Genomic DNA, 15,988 nt, shown 5'->3' with positions numbered 1-15,988 from the left:
CACACCCCCCCTTCACAAAAAGCATTCCCCTACAAATACTACACATCATCCACCAGAAAGCCTCATCCTAGTCTTCTTTCTCTCTCTAGCCTAGTGAGAGAAAAATTTATCTCTCTAGAAAGAGAAATTTCATGAAATTTCTTTTTAAACACTCCATTCAACACCTCCTATACCTCCCACTCTCATTCTTGCTTTGCTCTCTTCCTAAAGAGAAAAATATTCCGCCCTCTCTTTCTCTCTCTAAATTTGGAGAGGGGAACTTTCTCCCACTAAACATCACCCTTCTAACTAATACAATCTTCTTACACCATTTTCACCAAATCCACTCATCCCCTCTCTTTCTCGCTTTAGAAAGAGAACTTGCATACTCTCTTTCTCTCTCTAGCCCCCACTAAAAAAATAAATATAATATGCATATAATTGAATGCAATAAGTATTAATCATGATAAAAAAAATGCAATATGCACCGTAGGTTTCATGCGTCGTCGTCACCGCTTCTGACGTGTACCTAAAGTATAAACCCTACACAAGTAATTCATAATATATATATATATATATGATATAAATACTCGTGATCACTTTTATTAGCGAGCGGGAAAACATAAGCAACTATGACCGCTTTTATTAGCGAGAAAAAAAATCGTTTGCATGAGATAAGTACTCATAACCGCTTTTACTAGCAAGCAGGGAAATTCGTATGCATAAACATTTGTATCCGTGACCGCTTTTATTAGCAAGCAGGAAAAATTCGTAGGCATGAAATGTAAGTACCCACGATCGCTTTTATTAGCAAGCATAAAAATTTGTTTGCATGAGTTAAGTACCCGTGATCGCTTTTATCAGCGAGCAAAAAAATTTGTTATATAAGAAAAAAAATTAAATACTCATGATTGTTTTATTAGCGAGCAGGGAATAAAATTTTGACTACAGTGTCACCCGACATCTATGACTGCGTTTCTTAGCAGGCGATAAGGTTTTAATACCCGATGCAGCCCCTACGCAGGGACGACGTTGGGGTGCTGCTGAAATTTACAGCAAATCGTATGACTGGTAAAATTTAGGGAAATTAAAATATAACCAAAATTCTTAAGTCAACAAGATATAAATGCACGACAAGCTAGATTCTAAATATTGGAAAAAAAAAAGATGAACTGAAAATCAAAACTTAATAAAATAGAACTTGTAGGAAAACTAGTTGCTCACCAACAAACATATTAAAACTCCTATTTCTTAGCTTCTAGTTAGTGCACACTCAAACTCCTTAACAACACGCTCTCTAAATTGAAATGTGCAAAAGAATGAACTAGGGTCAGAATCCTTATTTATAACCCAGGAAATTGACCCCTTGTGATACCCGCTGAGCAAAGATTTAAATACAAAATGATAAGTGAGTCGTGGGTGCACAGTAGCCCTAGATAGCGTGCACGCCAGCTGTTGAAGTCAGGAGACTCATACGCGCGTCATGAATGTGTCGTATACCTTGTGAACATTTGCTTTTGCAAAGAAACAAAAGATTACACTGTTATGTGTCATGGGTTGGACGTCCACTTCATTAAAATGGATGAGACGCGCCAAAATCACTGAAAGAGGGTGTCGCCTACAAGCCCCTATTGTATAATGTGCATATACCAAATATATAAACACGCTATATATATACATTAAATGGCATGTATGAAATTCTCCGGTCGTATAGGCACGTGGTATAATATATATGCATACCATTGATCATACAAATACATCTTGCAAATGCACCAACAATAATGCAAAGATATCATGTATGTATATTGTTAACTGGATGAGTGCATTATACAACGCAAGTGCATCATACAACGCAAGTGCATTATACACATGATAAGCGACATAAAAATGTGTTGTTCAAATTCAACATGCATACGCACCATGCAACATGCAAATATATGTACATGTATCGTGAAATTTGCAAATACACTGTATGAAAAATACATGATTGTAGTGTTGACTGGAGTATTTAATTTTATACATTCATGTTATGCCTTTAAGATCTATTACAAAAAAAAAAAAAATTACAACTAAAAGCATAACCTCTTAGAACCGACACTAGTTGAAGTTAACTAGGGTATTTAATTTTATGCATTCATATTAGTCATTCAAAGTCTATTACAAGAAAGTTCACACATTAAAATGAATATCCTCGGTTATGATATGTACACAACAACTTTGAAAGTTAGGAGCTGAACTCGATCCTCTGTTGGCAATCAAACAAAGCTGACAAGTTTCAAATAATAAAATAAAATTACTCAAAATTTTGATGATGGGCATGTTGAATGCAAATCTCAACCGAAGAGGTCCACACAAATTTTAAGAACCCCCCCCCCCAAATCTCAAAGTTTTTTGTTAAGAGCTCAAGTTTAAAATAAAATTCCAAAATTAAAAATATCCACCTGAAATAAATTACCTAAACTCTTAAAGAAAAATCCATTCATCCTCCGCAATAGTTAGTCGAGGTGAATGAATTTAAAAATAACTTCAGCTCACAAAGAGCAAACGTTTAGTCGAGAATATTACAATGATTTATTCTCAACCAATCTCTTGTTAGTAAGGACGTGACACGTGTCCTCTAACTGGTGATTTTGCCACCAAATGTCGCTACAGGTAAACGGTTACGACCGAGGCCCTTTGACCAAGTGATTTTACCGCTAAATTGTACCACTAAATTACGGTCATGGTCAGAGCCCGTATGTTCTCCAACGACTTTAAACTCTTGAGTAATGAATCAATAAGATATAATTGATAGAGCACAAAGCCTTTCGTTGGCTAATATGGACTCAAATATGTCCTCTAAGACAAACATTCACTCCAAGTCTACAAGATACCCTTAAATGAAACAACTCATGGCTGCTGACAAGGATTATTCTGTCAGGTTGGGCTGACTACATCCTCTAACTAAGTTGACTAGGGATCATAATGACTCGGGATTATGGAACTATGAGATCTTAATTGGGTCTAGCATCAACACCCCCCCCCCCCTAAACATCAGCTTTAAGTGCAAGGTAGTGAATTTATAATTTTAAATGGCTAAACATGTTGTTATTATATGTCAGATACTATGTATCTGTTTGATGACTATCCTAAATCGAAAGTTCTCTCTCATTACTAGGAGGGATAATTAACTATAGGGTCTTGCAACTATAGGAAACCTGAACTCAAATCATAAAGTCCTCGCAAAATGAGGGAAATCTCTGGGTAATATCTTATTCAAAACCCAATCTGCCTTCTAAAAATTTAACTCGAAACATAAGCTCATTGAAACTCTCCTCGAAGACCCAAAAAAAAGAAAGAAAGAGGTCGGAGCATGAATTTTCGGAGCCCATAGTTAAACATAAATTACCCCATGTAAATAAATCTATATTATTGAACCAATAATTATATAAACTATCATCTAAACCTTGGACTCCAATAACCTCCAAAGTTGATTCCATATAGAAATTTCAAGTTAAAAGATTTGTCAAGAAATTTGACAATGCTGCTATCTTAAAATATAATATTTGTTTAAAAAATTTCTGAGAACTTCAAACTTTTCTTCAACTAAGTGCTCCAATAAAAAGTTGACATATCGCCTTAAAATTAGTTCCGGAAGAACTCTAAATCAGGCTTTGCCGGAAAAAGATCTTATGTCAAGTAAGACCATGTAAATCTAGGCTAACTGGTACCTCCATAGCTTATATAATATATTTTAACTTGAATTTCAGCCAAACCTTTGCAACAGACCAATTATGCAATGATTCACCCTGCCGAGGAAATGGAATAGAAAGCCTTCGGGGAACTCCTGAAGCAACATCTTTTGGAACAGCATAAGACACTGCTGTCCATACCAATACAATCATAGGTACCCCATAGTCTGCTATCAAGCTTCTAAACCAGTCTGCATTCATTAATGGTCACTTCATCATTGGTAGCATTAAATTCTTTTATAGAATTGAACACCATTAATAAGTGCTGTAACAAACCTGTGCCGTATCTCCAGGCCCTTGCTCGTCTGCTCTTCAGAGAAGTGAATAGCACACCAAGTGAGAAAATAACACCCAGTAAACCGTTTGTGTAAAGCCCCTCAAACTGGTACTTGTGTTGATTATAATCTTCACCTACAGGAGCTGTAAACTCACTCATTATGCCCTACGATTGAAATATTTCAAGTTAATGCAAAGCATTGCAACATTAGAGTATCTAACTATTAATGCACCTAGATTAAATTCAATGTTGAATGCACCTTAATGGCTTCTTGCAAGAACAGAACAGTTATCAACATGCCAAAAAGTTCGCCTGCAACTCTTGTAAACCTAGTAATGATGTTGCATGCATTGAAAATAGCAAGAAAGAACAGCATACACGCTGTCCAGAAGCATACCCTGCATGAGTAAGCTGAACAATTATGAAGCTTAAAGTAATCAAATACAAAAAGTACATCTCAATCCTTGTGAGTGCATTACCAGCCAGCCCAGGCCAAAAACAGACGGCTTCCAAGTAATTCTTGCCCTTTAGCGAAATGGTACAAGTAGGAATACATTATCACAGTGGGTTCTGCTACTCCTAATATCAGCATGGGTTGCCCCCCAAAGATTGAGTGTACGATGCCACAAATAGAAGTTGAAGCAAGGGTCTCAAAAACGCTTAGTTCTCCATCTATAACAAAAGCAAAAGATTTTCAAGCAAACAGCCCAATGACATCTCTCTTTTTTTTTATTTTGAAATAGCAGGATGACTTCTAAAAGATGAGGCATGCACTTCATTTCAAATATCACCTACCTGTATCTCTGCTCAGTTGCTCCCCAAAAGCAATAACAGGAAGGGCCGAAGCAAAAAAGATGAACATAGTCGGAGCCAATATCCTAACATCAAAAAAGAAGCTAATCAATAACTGATAGAAACTTAGTCTAGCTATTACAAGAATCATTCTATAGGTATACCTCAAGCCTGAACGAAATCCACCAAGCCAATCTTGCTTATAACAACTAGCTCTTCCTTTGAAATCATTTGTTAATCCACCAAAAGGATGTTTAGTTTCAGCCATTTCTGAAAAAGAAAATAAATAGAAAATATTAATAACATATATATATATATATATATATAGGGTTTCATAATAAACTGTAATATAATATTAAGATGATAAACTCTCTCTCTATCATTTCAACAATAATACACTAAGAAATCCTAGCATATATGCATTTTTTAATATATATGCTAGGGTTGGTTGTCTTAGTTTTAAAATAGGGTAAAATATGATCCTTTTTTTTATAAACTCCAAAATATATTATATTTTTTAAAGTAAAAATTATATGGAGTTCTAAGAAAATTAGGTCAAAGGCATATAAATGGATGTGATAAGGTAAATGATAATAATAAATAGAATAGTCGCACTGGGGGCATAGATGTGCCCCCACGGCCATCCAAGACTTTCACTTCTCTTTCAAGAGAGCTCAAAATAAGAAAGAAGAGCAAGAGACCAAACATGGAACCAAAGGCTAGAGAAAAAGAGGTGACGACTCATTTCTCTCATTAATGACCAAGATGAGACTTATTTGAAAATAAGTGAAACCTATTTGAGCATAGATAGTGAATACGAACAAAAAATAAACAAAGAGGAGATCATAACAGAAAAACAAAAAATGTATACAAGTTTACCCAATGATGGCAACATCATGTGGCCATTGCTGCATATGTCACTAAAGTTTGATTGTAGGGAATTACTTCCTTAATTTCTCTGATACAACATAAACATGACTTGCCCTCTTTATAAAAGAAAATCTAGGATAGCCAAAAAGAAAATAAAATTGTCAAAATGCTATCAATAAAAAAACTCCCAAATATACCTTCCAACCCCAGAAAGATCTTACTATGAAGGTCAACCTATGTGAGTCTGTGTAGCTCTTTTTTTTTTGCAAGAGAAAAAATAGGGTTCATAATTTAATAATCTTTTACTAAAAGATTAATCAATCATCAAATATTATAGCGGTAGAGACTCCTCACCACTAGTGGAGAAGTCCCACTGAAGTTGCACACAACTTCAAAATCTTAATCAGAACAATCTTTGTCAATATCAACTAAATTCAAGTTCTCAAGAATCTTTGAAAGTGTTAAAGTAACCTCCACCAATCTTGCAACTTATGATCCAATTCTTCCAAGAATGATTACAACGAAATCATCTCTTTTTTTGCTTCAGTCAATGCAAAAACTTCACCTAAGTAGTAGAAAGAGCAAATATTTTTTTGTATATTTGAAACCAACAGATCATCATGCCACTCAAGGTGTAAGCATACTCATTAGTGTTTTCCTACCATCAATATCTCTAATCATATCAATGTCAACATATCCCTATAGTTCCATCAAACTTCCAAAAAAGTATAGCTAATTTGCAGTACCTCTCAGATACCTAAGAATTCAATTCACTACCAAAAAATGTTGTTTATTTAGGTAACTGTTCACTCAAGAAAAATGGCTTTTATGCATGAATCCCACCTTCTAGGCTTTTAGGATTGTGAGCTCTAAAAATTCGCGCCCCGGCCTCCCTGTGCTCGCTTTGTGATTTTATGGAGTTTTCACGGATTAAATTCCAGAGAAAATTTTAGGAAGGCATATTGGAATTCTAGATAAGACACTACCCAGAAATTTCGTCCCCAATTTGCGAGGACTTTATGATCTGAGTGTGGGCTCCAAAAATTCAGCCCAGGCCTCCTCGTTATTTTTCGGGGAGTTTTAACGGATTAAGTTCCGGGGTAAATTTTGGGAAGGCAAATTGGGTTTGTAGATAATACACTACCCAAAAATTTCACCCTCATTTTGCGAGACTTTATGATCTGAGTTCAGGTTACCTATAAGTGCAAGCTCCAATAATTAATTACCCCTCCCGGTAACGAGAGAAAACTTTCGATTAAGGCTAGTCATCAATCAAATACATAGATAATACACATTATCTGGCATATAGTAGCAGCATGGGCTTCAAGTGTTGGAAATTTGATATTTAAAATAAAAAATTTCACCATCTAGCATTTAAAGCGGTGGTGGAGGGAGTGATGATGAGCCCGATCAAGATCTCATGGTTTCGTTGTCCCGAGCCATCATGGTCCCTGGTCTACTTAGTCAGAGGAGGTAGTCGACCCAACCTGACAGAATGATCCTTGTTAGCAGCCATGGGTTGCATCATCCAAGAGTACCTTGTAGACCTGGGGGAAATGTTTATCTAAGAGATTAAATTTAAATCCACCTTAGCTAACAAAGGGCTTTGTGTCCTATCAATTATATCATATTAATTCATATCTCAAGGATTTGATGTCATTGGGGAGCATATGGGCTTTGGCCATAATCATAATTAGATGGTGTAATTTGACGGCAAAATCACACGATTTAGAGGGCCCAATCATAACCGTTCACCTGCGGTGCTATTTGGCGACAAAACTGCAGGTTAGAGGACACGTGCCACGTCCTTACTGGCAGAAGACTGTCTTAAGAATGAATCCTGGTGATATTCTCGACCAGACATTAGCTATTTGTGAGCTAAAATGTATTTTTAAATTTGTCAACCTTGTCAAACGATTGCGGAGGGTGGATGAATTTTGCTTTAAATGTTTAGATGATTAATTTTAGTTTTAAATATTTGAATTTTAGAATTTTTGGACTTTTGAGTTTTCATGGGCATTTGAATGACATTTTGAAGATTTGTAATTAACCCATTCAGTTAAGATCTACGTTCAACACGGCCATCATCGGGGTAGAAAGGGGTCATTTGCATTTAAGGATTGAACATTGTCGACTATATCAACTTGTCGACAGAGGATCGGTTTTTGTAGGCCCCAAGTCTTTGTCGGTAAATTTTCCTTGTTATAGGCCTTGAAGGCTTAACATGAACTGTAAAATAAATATTTTGGTTAATGTTGTGACCGTATATTCATTTAATAGTTCGAGCCGTGTCGACTCATATCTACTCGCATAGAAGAATCGGGCTCGAACTTAAATTTATTTGACCCGTGCGGCATCCCCAGACGTCATGTGTGTGAATACATCACGCTTGTCGGGGCCCATGCGGGCATACAGTTACACATACATTGTTGTGTACCTATGTGCATACATATTACAGTGCACGTGCAAGGGGGCATTTTCAGAAACATTTGGAGTTGATCAATTATGCAAATGATCAACTTCCGGGTGTGCCCCAATGCTCTATGTAGAAGTCCGTAGAAGCCTTCTGTCTGCTCGTACGAGTGTTGCAGATTCGGTGACGTGGTGTCGAACTATAATTATTTGTCTGTTTTTTATAGATAGACTGTCGTGCACTACTTGTTGCTTTCTACAAGATGATTATAATGCACTAATGAATCTCCTGCTATTATTGGTAGATAGTTGCATTCGCTACAGCTCTCTTGTATTTGCTCACATATAGCCTATTATATGCACAATAAGTTTTTTACAGTAGCTCGTAGGCATCTGCATTTGCTATTATTCTTTGACATTTAGCATGTATAACGAGCCTTCGACTAGGACTCATAGGCACTTGCATTTGTTTCTAATCGCTCACCTTTTGCTTGTAAGGAACCTGTGTATTTATCTCCCATTGGATAATTGTTGACCATGAGAGTATTACAACATTCACTGCTTGTTACTAGTCACCACTCGTAAGTATATTATTGTGAATGTGGAGAATCTCCTGTCATCACTAGCGGGCATTTGCATTCATTGTGTGCTTCACTGAACGCACCCGCAAGAGGCTGTGTCGTTTGATTGGTGTCAGATGTGAGGGTGCTATGCTATTCATCACCTCTTATTACAACAGCCTGTATGTGATTTGTTCATGTTGTTGATTGTCGTCGTCGTTGTCAGCAAGTGTTAGCATTCATCATATGCTGCATCATGTACGTATGTAAGAGGTTTTGTCGCTTGCATGACTGATGTGAATGCTACACATCAAATGTCATCACTTGTAGGAAATATATTTGCTAAAGATCTTTGCCCCTTTAACGCGAACAAGTTATATATCCCCTTTGATTTTCATTGCTTGTAGAGTTTGAATGCAGGTGAGTTGTGTTTACTACAATTCTCCCCGTATTTGCTTGTAGGAAGTGTGTCACATTTATATGTTAATTTGGACCGCTGGATAGGGTGCATTCATTGCTAATATCTCTGTGCATGTTGGTTAGTGAATTGATGTGTTCACTTGCATATCATTCTTCTTTGGTTGCAAATGACATGTTGAATGTGAAATGGATCTCTTGCAATTCCTCGTACACATTTTTGTTTGTTGTACCTAGTTTGATTCCTCTCATATATCAGTATTGAATGCAAAATATCATAATGTTTGTTGTCCATCAATCCCTTCTACTTATGGGGAATCAATGTGTTTTCTTGGAATTGAATCCTTTGTTGAAGATAGAGATGAATCATTAATTGATGTAGTCACCATACCCATTGGAGGCTTGTGTTGTTATTTTATGAACAGATCAACAGTTCATATCTATTAAGGCTTTAACATAAGTTCTTCATCCCTCCATTGATCATCACTTGAATAATTAGAGTCATCAATTTGTATATGTATTTAATGTGTGTATTCCTCATATTGAAGATTAGTTCTTTATATCTGCAAGTTCAATTATATGTTTAAATTGTTCAAGCCAAGTTAAGCTCCTTGCACTTAGCTCATTTTAGTTCGAGTCCTTGTAGTCCATGCAAGTTCAAGTTCCATGTAATTATGTTCATGATCATTTACTTAGGTTTAAATTCAATTGATTTCAATTTAAATTCTTTGTTCAATTTGGATTCAAGTTCCCTACTGTTCAAGTCTTGTTCAGGTCCCCAGTTCAGTGTAAATTTCAACAGCTTCCCGGCATCTCCCCCATTTAAGGGAAATACATGAGTCTGGGCCTTCCCACCGCGTTAATAAAATGTTTATGGTAGGTGTCCGTAGACATTGCGGCCGTAACTTCATTCCCACCACGCCAATAAAGGCATGTATGGGGTCTTCGAGGGTACATGTTTTACAAGACTGTTGGTTTTTCCCTGCTCGAGGGTACTTATAAGTAACCCCGCCTGACCGTAGGAGTCGTATCGGGTTCCCACCATGAAAATAAAAGCGTGTATATGTGATTTTCTGATACATCGCACATGCCGAAATGGGGCTTTTGATGATTACTTTTTTCGTCGTAAGCATCGCGACAAACTTCCACCATGTTAACAAAAGCGTGTATATGTGATTGTTTGTCGCACTGCAAGAATTGAAGATGGGCTCTCAGAATTTTGAGTTTGGAGGATTTATGCCTTCAATACGTTAGTGGCAACGACAAGGGCACATTTTACAAAATGCACCTTTAAGTGGTTGATGATTAATTTTAACTTTAAAAATCCTAGTATTTTGGAGTTTTGAACATATATAATCTCCTCCGGTTGAGATGAACATTCAACACGGCCATTATCAGGGTATAGTGGGTCATTTGAAAATATTTGCATTTTGTAGAAGTTTGAGGACATTTTGAATATTTGATCCCCTCCGGTTGACATAAACATTCAACACAGTCATCATTGAGGAGTTTATAAACATTTCATTTTATTGATTGAACCTTGTGGACTCTATCTACCCGCTGACAGAGGATCGGGTTCTAAACTAAATTAATTTCTTAACCCATGCGGCATTCTCAGACGTTACGTGTGTACCTACAATACGCTCGTCAGGGCTTACGCGGGTATATGTCGTTGGATGCATTTCACATGATGCATTCACATGTATACATAATATGATTTTTTTTTAATACAATTGTAGTATTAAATGACACACTAGAGTGAAACCCTTTGCTTATGTATGAGGATAATTTTGAAGTGCAATTACAGTGTCAAATGACATACTAGAATAATACCCTCTACTTATGCAGGAGGATGATTTAACATGCAACAACGATGTCATATAACATGCCCATGTAATACATTCTGTGATTTAATATGCAACAACGATGTCATATAACATGCCCATGTAATACATTCTGTAAATTATGACACATGCATATGCAACATATTATCATGCAAGTATAATGCGTATACAAGAGGACTATTGCTTATACATTTTGTAGTTGACTTATGTTGCTTGCAAGTCAATCACATCTGAAAGTTCTTCACAATGAGTGTTTATGGTTTGATATTTATTTGAATAATCAAAATTATCATTTTACATTTGTATTTTAATTACTATTATGCAATTTAGCATTTTAGGGTTTTGTTCCCTATTGTTCAATTCAAGTCTCCTATTTATTCAGTATAGGTTCAGTTTCCTAAACAGTTGTTCAAACTTTGTGTATTTATGTTCAAGTATAGGTCCTCTGTGTTATGCTTAAGCTAGGTCTTCATATTTGTTCAAGTTTTGTATGTTTTAGTCTGAATTTCGCCAACATCCCGGCATATCCCCATTTAGGATAAATGTGGGGAACTAGGTCTCACCACTACGCTAAGAAAAACGTGTATGGTAGGTGTTTATAGACACCGTGGCCATGGTCTTCAATCTCACACACTAAGAAAAGCATGTATGGGTCTCCAAAGGTACCTACTTTGTGTTGTATAGTACAAACTCCCCATTGTTCAGTCTCTGTGTATTTCACTCTAAATTTTTGCAGCATCCCGACATATCCACTATTTAGGAGAAATTTATGGAGTATGGGCCTTCCCAAGAGATTTGGGAGAGATAGATCCTCCTCTCGAATAGAGGATCGCTTGTATCTTGCTATTTTTTCCCTTTAGTTTGATTATTCCAATAAAAACTACTATTTTTTTTTTCCTTTGGATTGGTTGATTGTTCTCGCTTGTATCTCCTCTTCCAATACTTATACTTTTCTTGGAAGATGAGATCGGGCAATTGAAATCAGATTGTGTAGAAAATATTTTATATTTCAAAAAGCTATTTTCAGCAATCCATGAGAAGATCGATGAGAAGTTTAATATCATGGAGGAGATGATAAGAAAGCTGCTCGAGTTCCAAACTAAAGCAACGTCGCCAGAGGCAAGGGGAACCACCAGTGACCAAGGGAGTGGGGGAAGCCCTAATCCGATAAGGATAGGAAAAGATCATGAGGTGGAAATGTTGGGAGAAGAAGAGGGGATGCCACTTTTGGAGCCACTTCCAAGAAGAGAAAAGGGTGAAGTAGTGGGACTTTCAGTGGAGTTGTAGAATTTGGAAGGAGAAAATGATGGGGAGAAGATAGAAGCATCATACATGATTCTACCACCCCAACAATAGTATCGAAGGGTGTTCCAGCAAGTTCAAGAGTTGAATCCTTCGCGGGAACACAAGTATGTTATTATCAAGAAGGAATGAGTCCTACCTATCAATGTTCTTCTGTACGGTCAGCCCCAAATCTAGAACGAATAGATTGAGAGATTAATCAAATAGATGCTCGAGGCAGGGATTGATCGACCTAGTGTCAATCCATTTTTTATTCCAGTGGTATTAGTCAAGTGCTTCAACAGCAGTTTTGTTCGTTCCATGTTGAGGATAAGGTGACACTTTGGGAGAGGAGTATTGTTAGACGGGTCCACACGGGACCGGCTCAGGCGAAACAGAGGCGAAAGTTCCACCTTTCCTGTAAAAGTCGAATGCACGCCTGAGCCAACCGGTCTATTTAGGAAGAATTTTTGGGAGAGTTAGGAGGGAAATTTGAATGCATGGACTATTTAGAGATTTCTTTTTGGATTGTATGCATTAAATAGTTTATTTTCTTATGGTTAGGGCATCTTAAATTTGGCTGAAATTTGAGATCTCTTAGGTTTTTTGGGCTCTGGCAGCGTCTAGAGATTTGAGAGAGATAGATCCTCCTCTCGAATAGAGGATCAATTGTGTCTTGTTATTTTATTTCCGTTAGTTTGACTATTCCAATAAAAAACTCCTGTTTTCCGATTTTACCTTTGGATTGGTTGATTGTTCTCGCTGTTTTTGTCAAGATTGTTAGGCTTTACTTGAGATCTTTAAGTATTTCCTAACAAAATATCCAAATCAAGAGAACCAATACAAGCTTAAATGCTTTAAAGAGATTTAATATTCTTTATATCCTTCCTCCCTACTACGATAGCTATATTTATAAGCTATCCATAGAACCTTCTAGAAAACATGTAACAAACTAAAAAAACCATTCCTAATGTAAGCTATAACTAAGATGTTCCACATCACCTACTGACCAACTCACCATCCCATGTAAACTCGAGCTAAAACAATATTTTTAAACCCAACCCAAAATACTCTCTTCATATGACTTTCTTATCTCACCCCATCAAACCCACCTATGTCACACAAGCCCTCAAACAACATACAATGTTAGACAAGTTTGTGTTTTACTTCAAAATCAGAGTTGCAAACTTATTTCATCCCACCCAGCATAAATTTTAGTTGGTTGTAAATGTGTTTTCCATATCAAGCACAATCTTACAAGTACTCTTGAACACTACAAGGCCAGTCTTGTTGTCAAAGGCTTTCAGTAACTCCTGATCATTAATTATTAACAAACATTCATTCTAGCCATAAAATGAGCTATATCACATCATCTTATGCCTTGCCCTCTCCAAGGATGTCCCCTTCATTAACTTGATGCAAATAATATCTTTTTACATAGCACTCTTCATGAGGACCTGGTTTTTTTGACAAAAAAAAATTTCCAATCATGTTTTTTCATCTCAAGGAAGCACTATATTCAAGCAAGCACCATGAGCATAATTCCAAGAGCTTGCCAATTTTTGCTATATCATGGGTTTGTAAACTATACGTTTTACACATGATTAGTATATTTTTCTCCCAACAACAATATATTCATAATCTCCTACAAAAAGCAGACAAGACCAATGCCAAAGATGTTAATGTCCCTGAACCAAACTCTTGCAATGCATGATGGTACATCTCACAAATTTGATGGAATATAATCTATTTTAGGTGGCCTTGAATATATAGCACTCACTCATCCCAATGTTGCCTTCATCATCAATAGGCTTTCTCAATTTATGCATCGCCAAAAATTTGGTCATTGGGCCGTGGTTAAATACCAACTCGGATATTTACATGGCATAATACATCATGGACTTTTTTTCAAAAGTGTCTCCCCTCTCACATTGCATGTCTGTTCTGATAATGACAAAGCAGGAACTATTGATGGTCGTACTTCCACTAGAGCTTATATTATTTTCTTTGGCTCTTACACAATCTCTTGCAGTTCAAATAAACAAAAATCTATGATGAGTGCCTCCACTAAAGTCCAATATATAGCAATTGCCGCTACTGCCAAAAAACTAAATGCTACTATTCTTTTTCACCAACCATTTATTATGACAATGTTAATTTAACAAATTTGTGTGCTAATCCCGTGTTCCATACGGGCATGAAGCACATCGTATCAACTTTTATTCTGTTGAGACAAAATTCAAAATGGTGCTATTTGCATCTCTCATATTTCGCAAATTATATGAATTCCATCTTGAGGAAGCATATTAATGCTATAAATAATATACCAAATTTGTAAATTATTACCATTGCGAACAATATGCTCCCTTATTTAGTTTTCTGATTTTAGTGATTTGCAATAACTACTTGGATTTGTAATTAGTGATATCAATTACTATAATTGCCAATAATACGCTCCATTAGTCAGTTTTCTAATCATTTAATTTGTAATTATTATGATAGATTTCCTATAATCTGGGTCTATGCATTTTAATTCGCGTATGCAACAAAAGTTATTCTCAAAAAAAAAATTTTTTTTTTTTCATCTCTATTCTATTAAAGAAAACCAGAAATTGCCGAACGTAATGAACATAAGGAACAGACACTCATAAACCAAACTTTTGAAGGAAATGTCGCGGCACTCCCCCTTTACAACAAAAAACATATCTAAACCCAAAGAGGTAGAAAAAAAAATAATGCAAATCTTCAAAAATCCCCAAAGAAGATCCGTCTCTCTAGAAAACCATAATCAAGAGCAAGAACCGCTACCTGCTGGCTGACGATAACAATCAAAGAAGGGTTAACGAATATGCAAAATGAAGCTTCCTTCTTCTAGCGAGGACAAAACGGCAATCGGTCCTCAGATCTCCCTGCAGAAAGGGAGGAGGCACTGCGCCTCTCTCGCTGTTCACCTAAAGGAAGAAAGTGGGACAAAAACTAGTCGGAGAGAGAAAGAAACTTCAATGGTGTTCGCTGAGCGGGAAGAGAGGCGTTCGCGCCTTCGCGGCGCCGTTTGCCTCCTGTGCGAAATAACACCGTATCCTCAGGTGGCATACCTTTTTCGAATCTTATAAGTTATATCAAGTTCTGAAAATAGGACCGGAGATTCGGAAGAAGAGCGGTTTAGTTAGATCGGTTCAAATAGAAGTTCAACTAGATGATATAATAAAAATTAATATTATTATAAAAATATATTAAAATTAATAAATAATAAAATATAATAACCATATAATTTCATATAAAATTATTGTTAATTTATATTATATATTTAGATTTAATTTATAAATATAAATTATTCAAAAACTCACAATATAAAATTATAAATATAATTAAATATTTTTATATAAAAGTATTTCATTTGGCAACATCTAAATATGTTAAAAAAATTTACCATAATATTTACAAAGTTTTTTAACACATGGCCTTATTAAGGTCATTTTTTAATATAAAAATTAATTTTTTATTAAAAAAATATTTAAAGAAATAATAAAAAAATCATTCTAATTGAAGCCTAGGTCAATTATTTTGCCTATATATATTAATAGAAAAATATATTCACTATTTAAGTTATTAGATAAATATGATTAAAAATTTTATTTGGATCAAAATAATCCCGTAATTCAAAGATATGTTATTATTAATTTATTTGAATTTTCATGCAATAAATTAATCGACTCATTACTATTCTCAGGACATTATACTTCTAATGCAATGTTTCTATCTCTATCTTTGGCTGATTGGTGATCGCTATTGAAGCTTAGTGATATTATATATTTGACAAAATAT

General features: G+C 35.8%; 1 protein-coding gene across 1 annotated transcript in view; it reads right to left on the bottom strand.

Moving 5' to 3' along the window:
* LOC110104239 (probable boron transporter 7) overlaps positions 1–15,207 on the bottom strand; it is an 18,998-nt gene extending 3,791 nt beyond the window's left edge. The window contains exons 1-7 of the mRNA XM_028693074.1: positions 14,972–15,207; positions 4,944–5,049; positions 4,783–4,865; positions 4,467–4,659; positions 4,247–4,385; positions 3,987–4,152; positions 3,735–3,901 (exon numbers count right to left, since the gene is read on the bottom strand). Coding sequence (XP_028548907.1) covers positions 3,735–3,901; positions 3,987–4,152; positions 4,247–4,385; positions 4,467–4,659; positions 4,783–4,865; positions 4,944–5,047 — 852 coding nt within the window. The 5' untranslated portion in view covers positions 5,048–5,049; positions 14,972–15,207. The remainder of the gene's footprint in view (positions 1–3,734; positions 3,902–3,986; positions 4,153–4,246; positions 4,386–4,466; positions 4,660–4,782; positions 4,866–4,943; positions 5,050–14,971) is intronic.
* Positions 15,208–15,988: the final 781 nt, after the last annotated feature.

Source organism: Dendrobium catenatum, unplaced genomic scaffold (genome assembly GCF_001605985.2).
Source record: "Dendrobium catenatum unplaced genomic scaffold, ASM160598v2 fragScaff_scaffold_231, whole genome shotgun sequence".
In the NCBI taxonomy this organism is placed as follows: Eukaryota; Viridiplantae; Streptophyta; class Magnoliopsida; order Asparagales; family Orchidaceae; genus Dendrobium; species Dendrobium catenatum.
The sequence above is the reverse complement of the archived record's forward strand: the minus strand, read 5'-3'. Positions and strand labels throughout refer to the sequence as shown.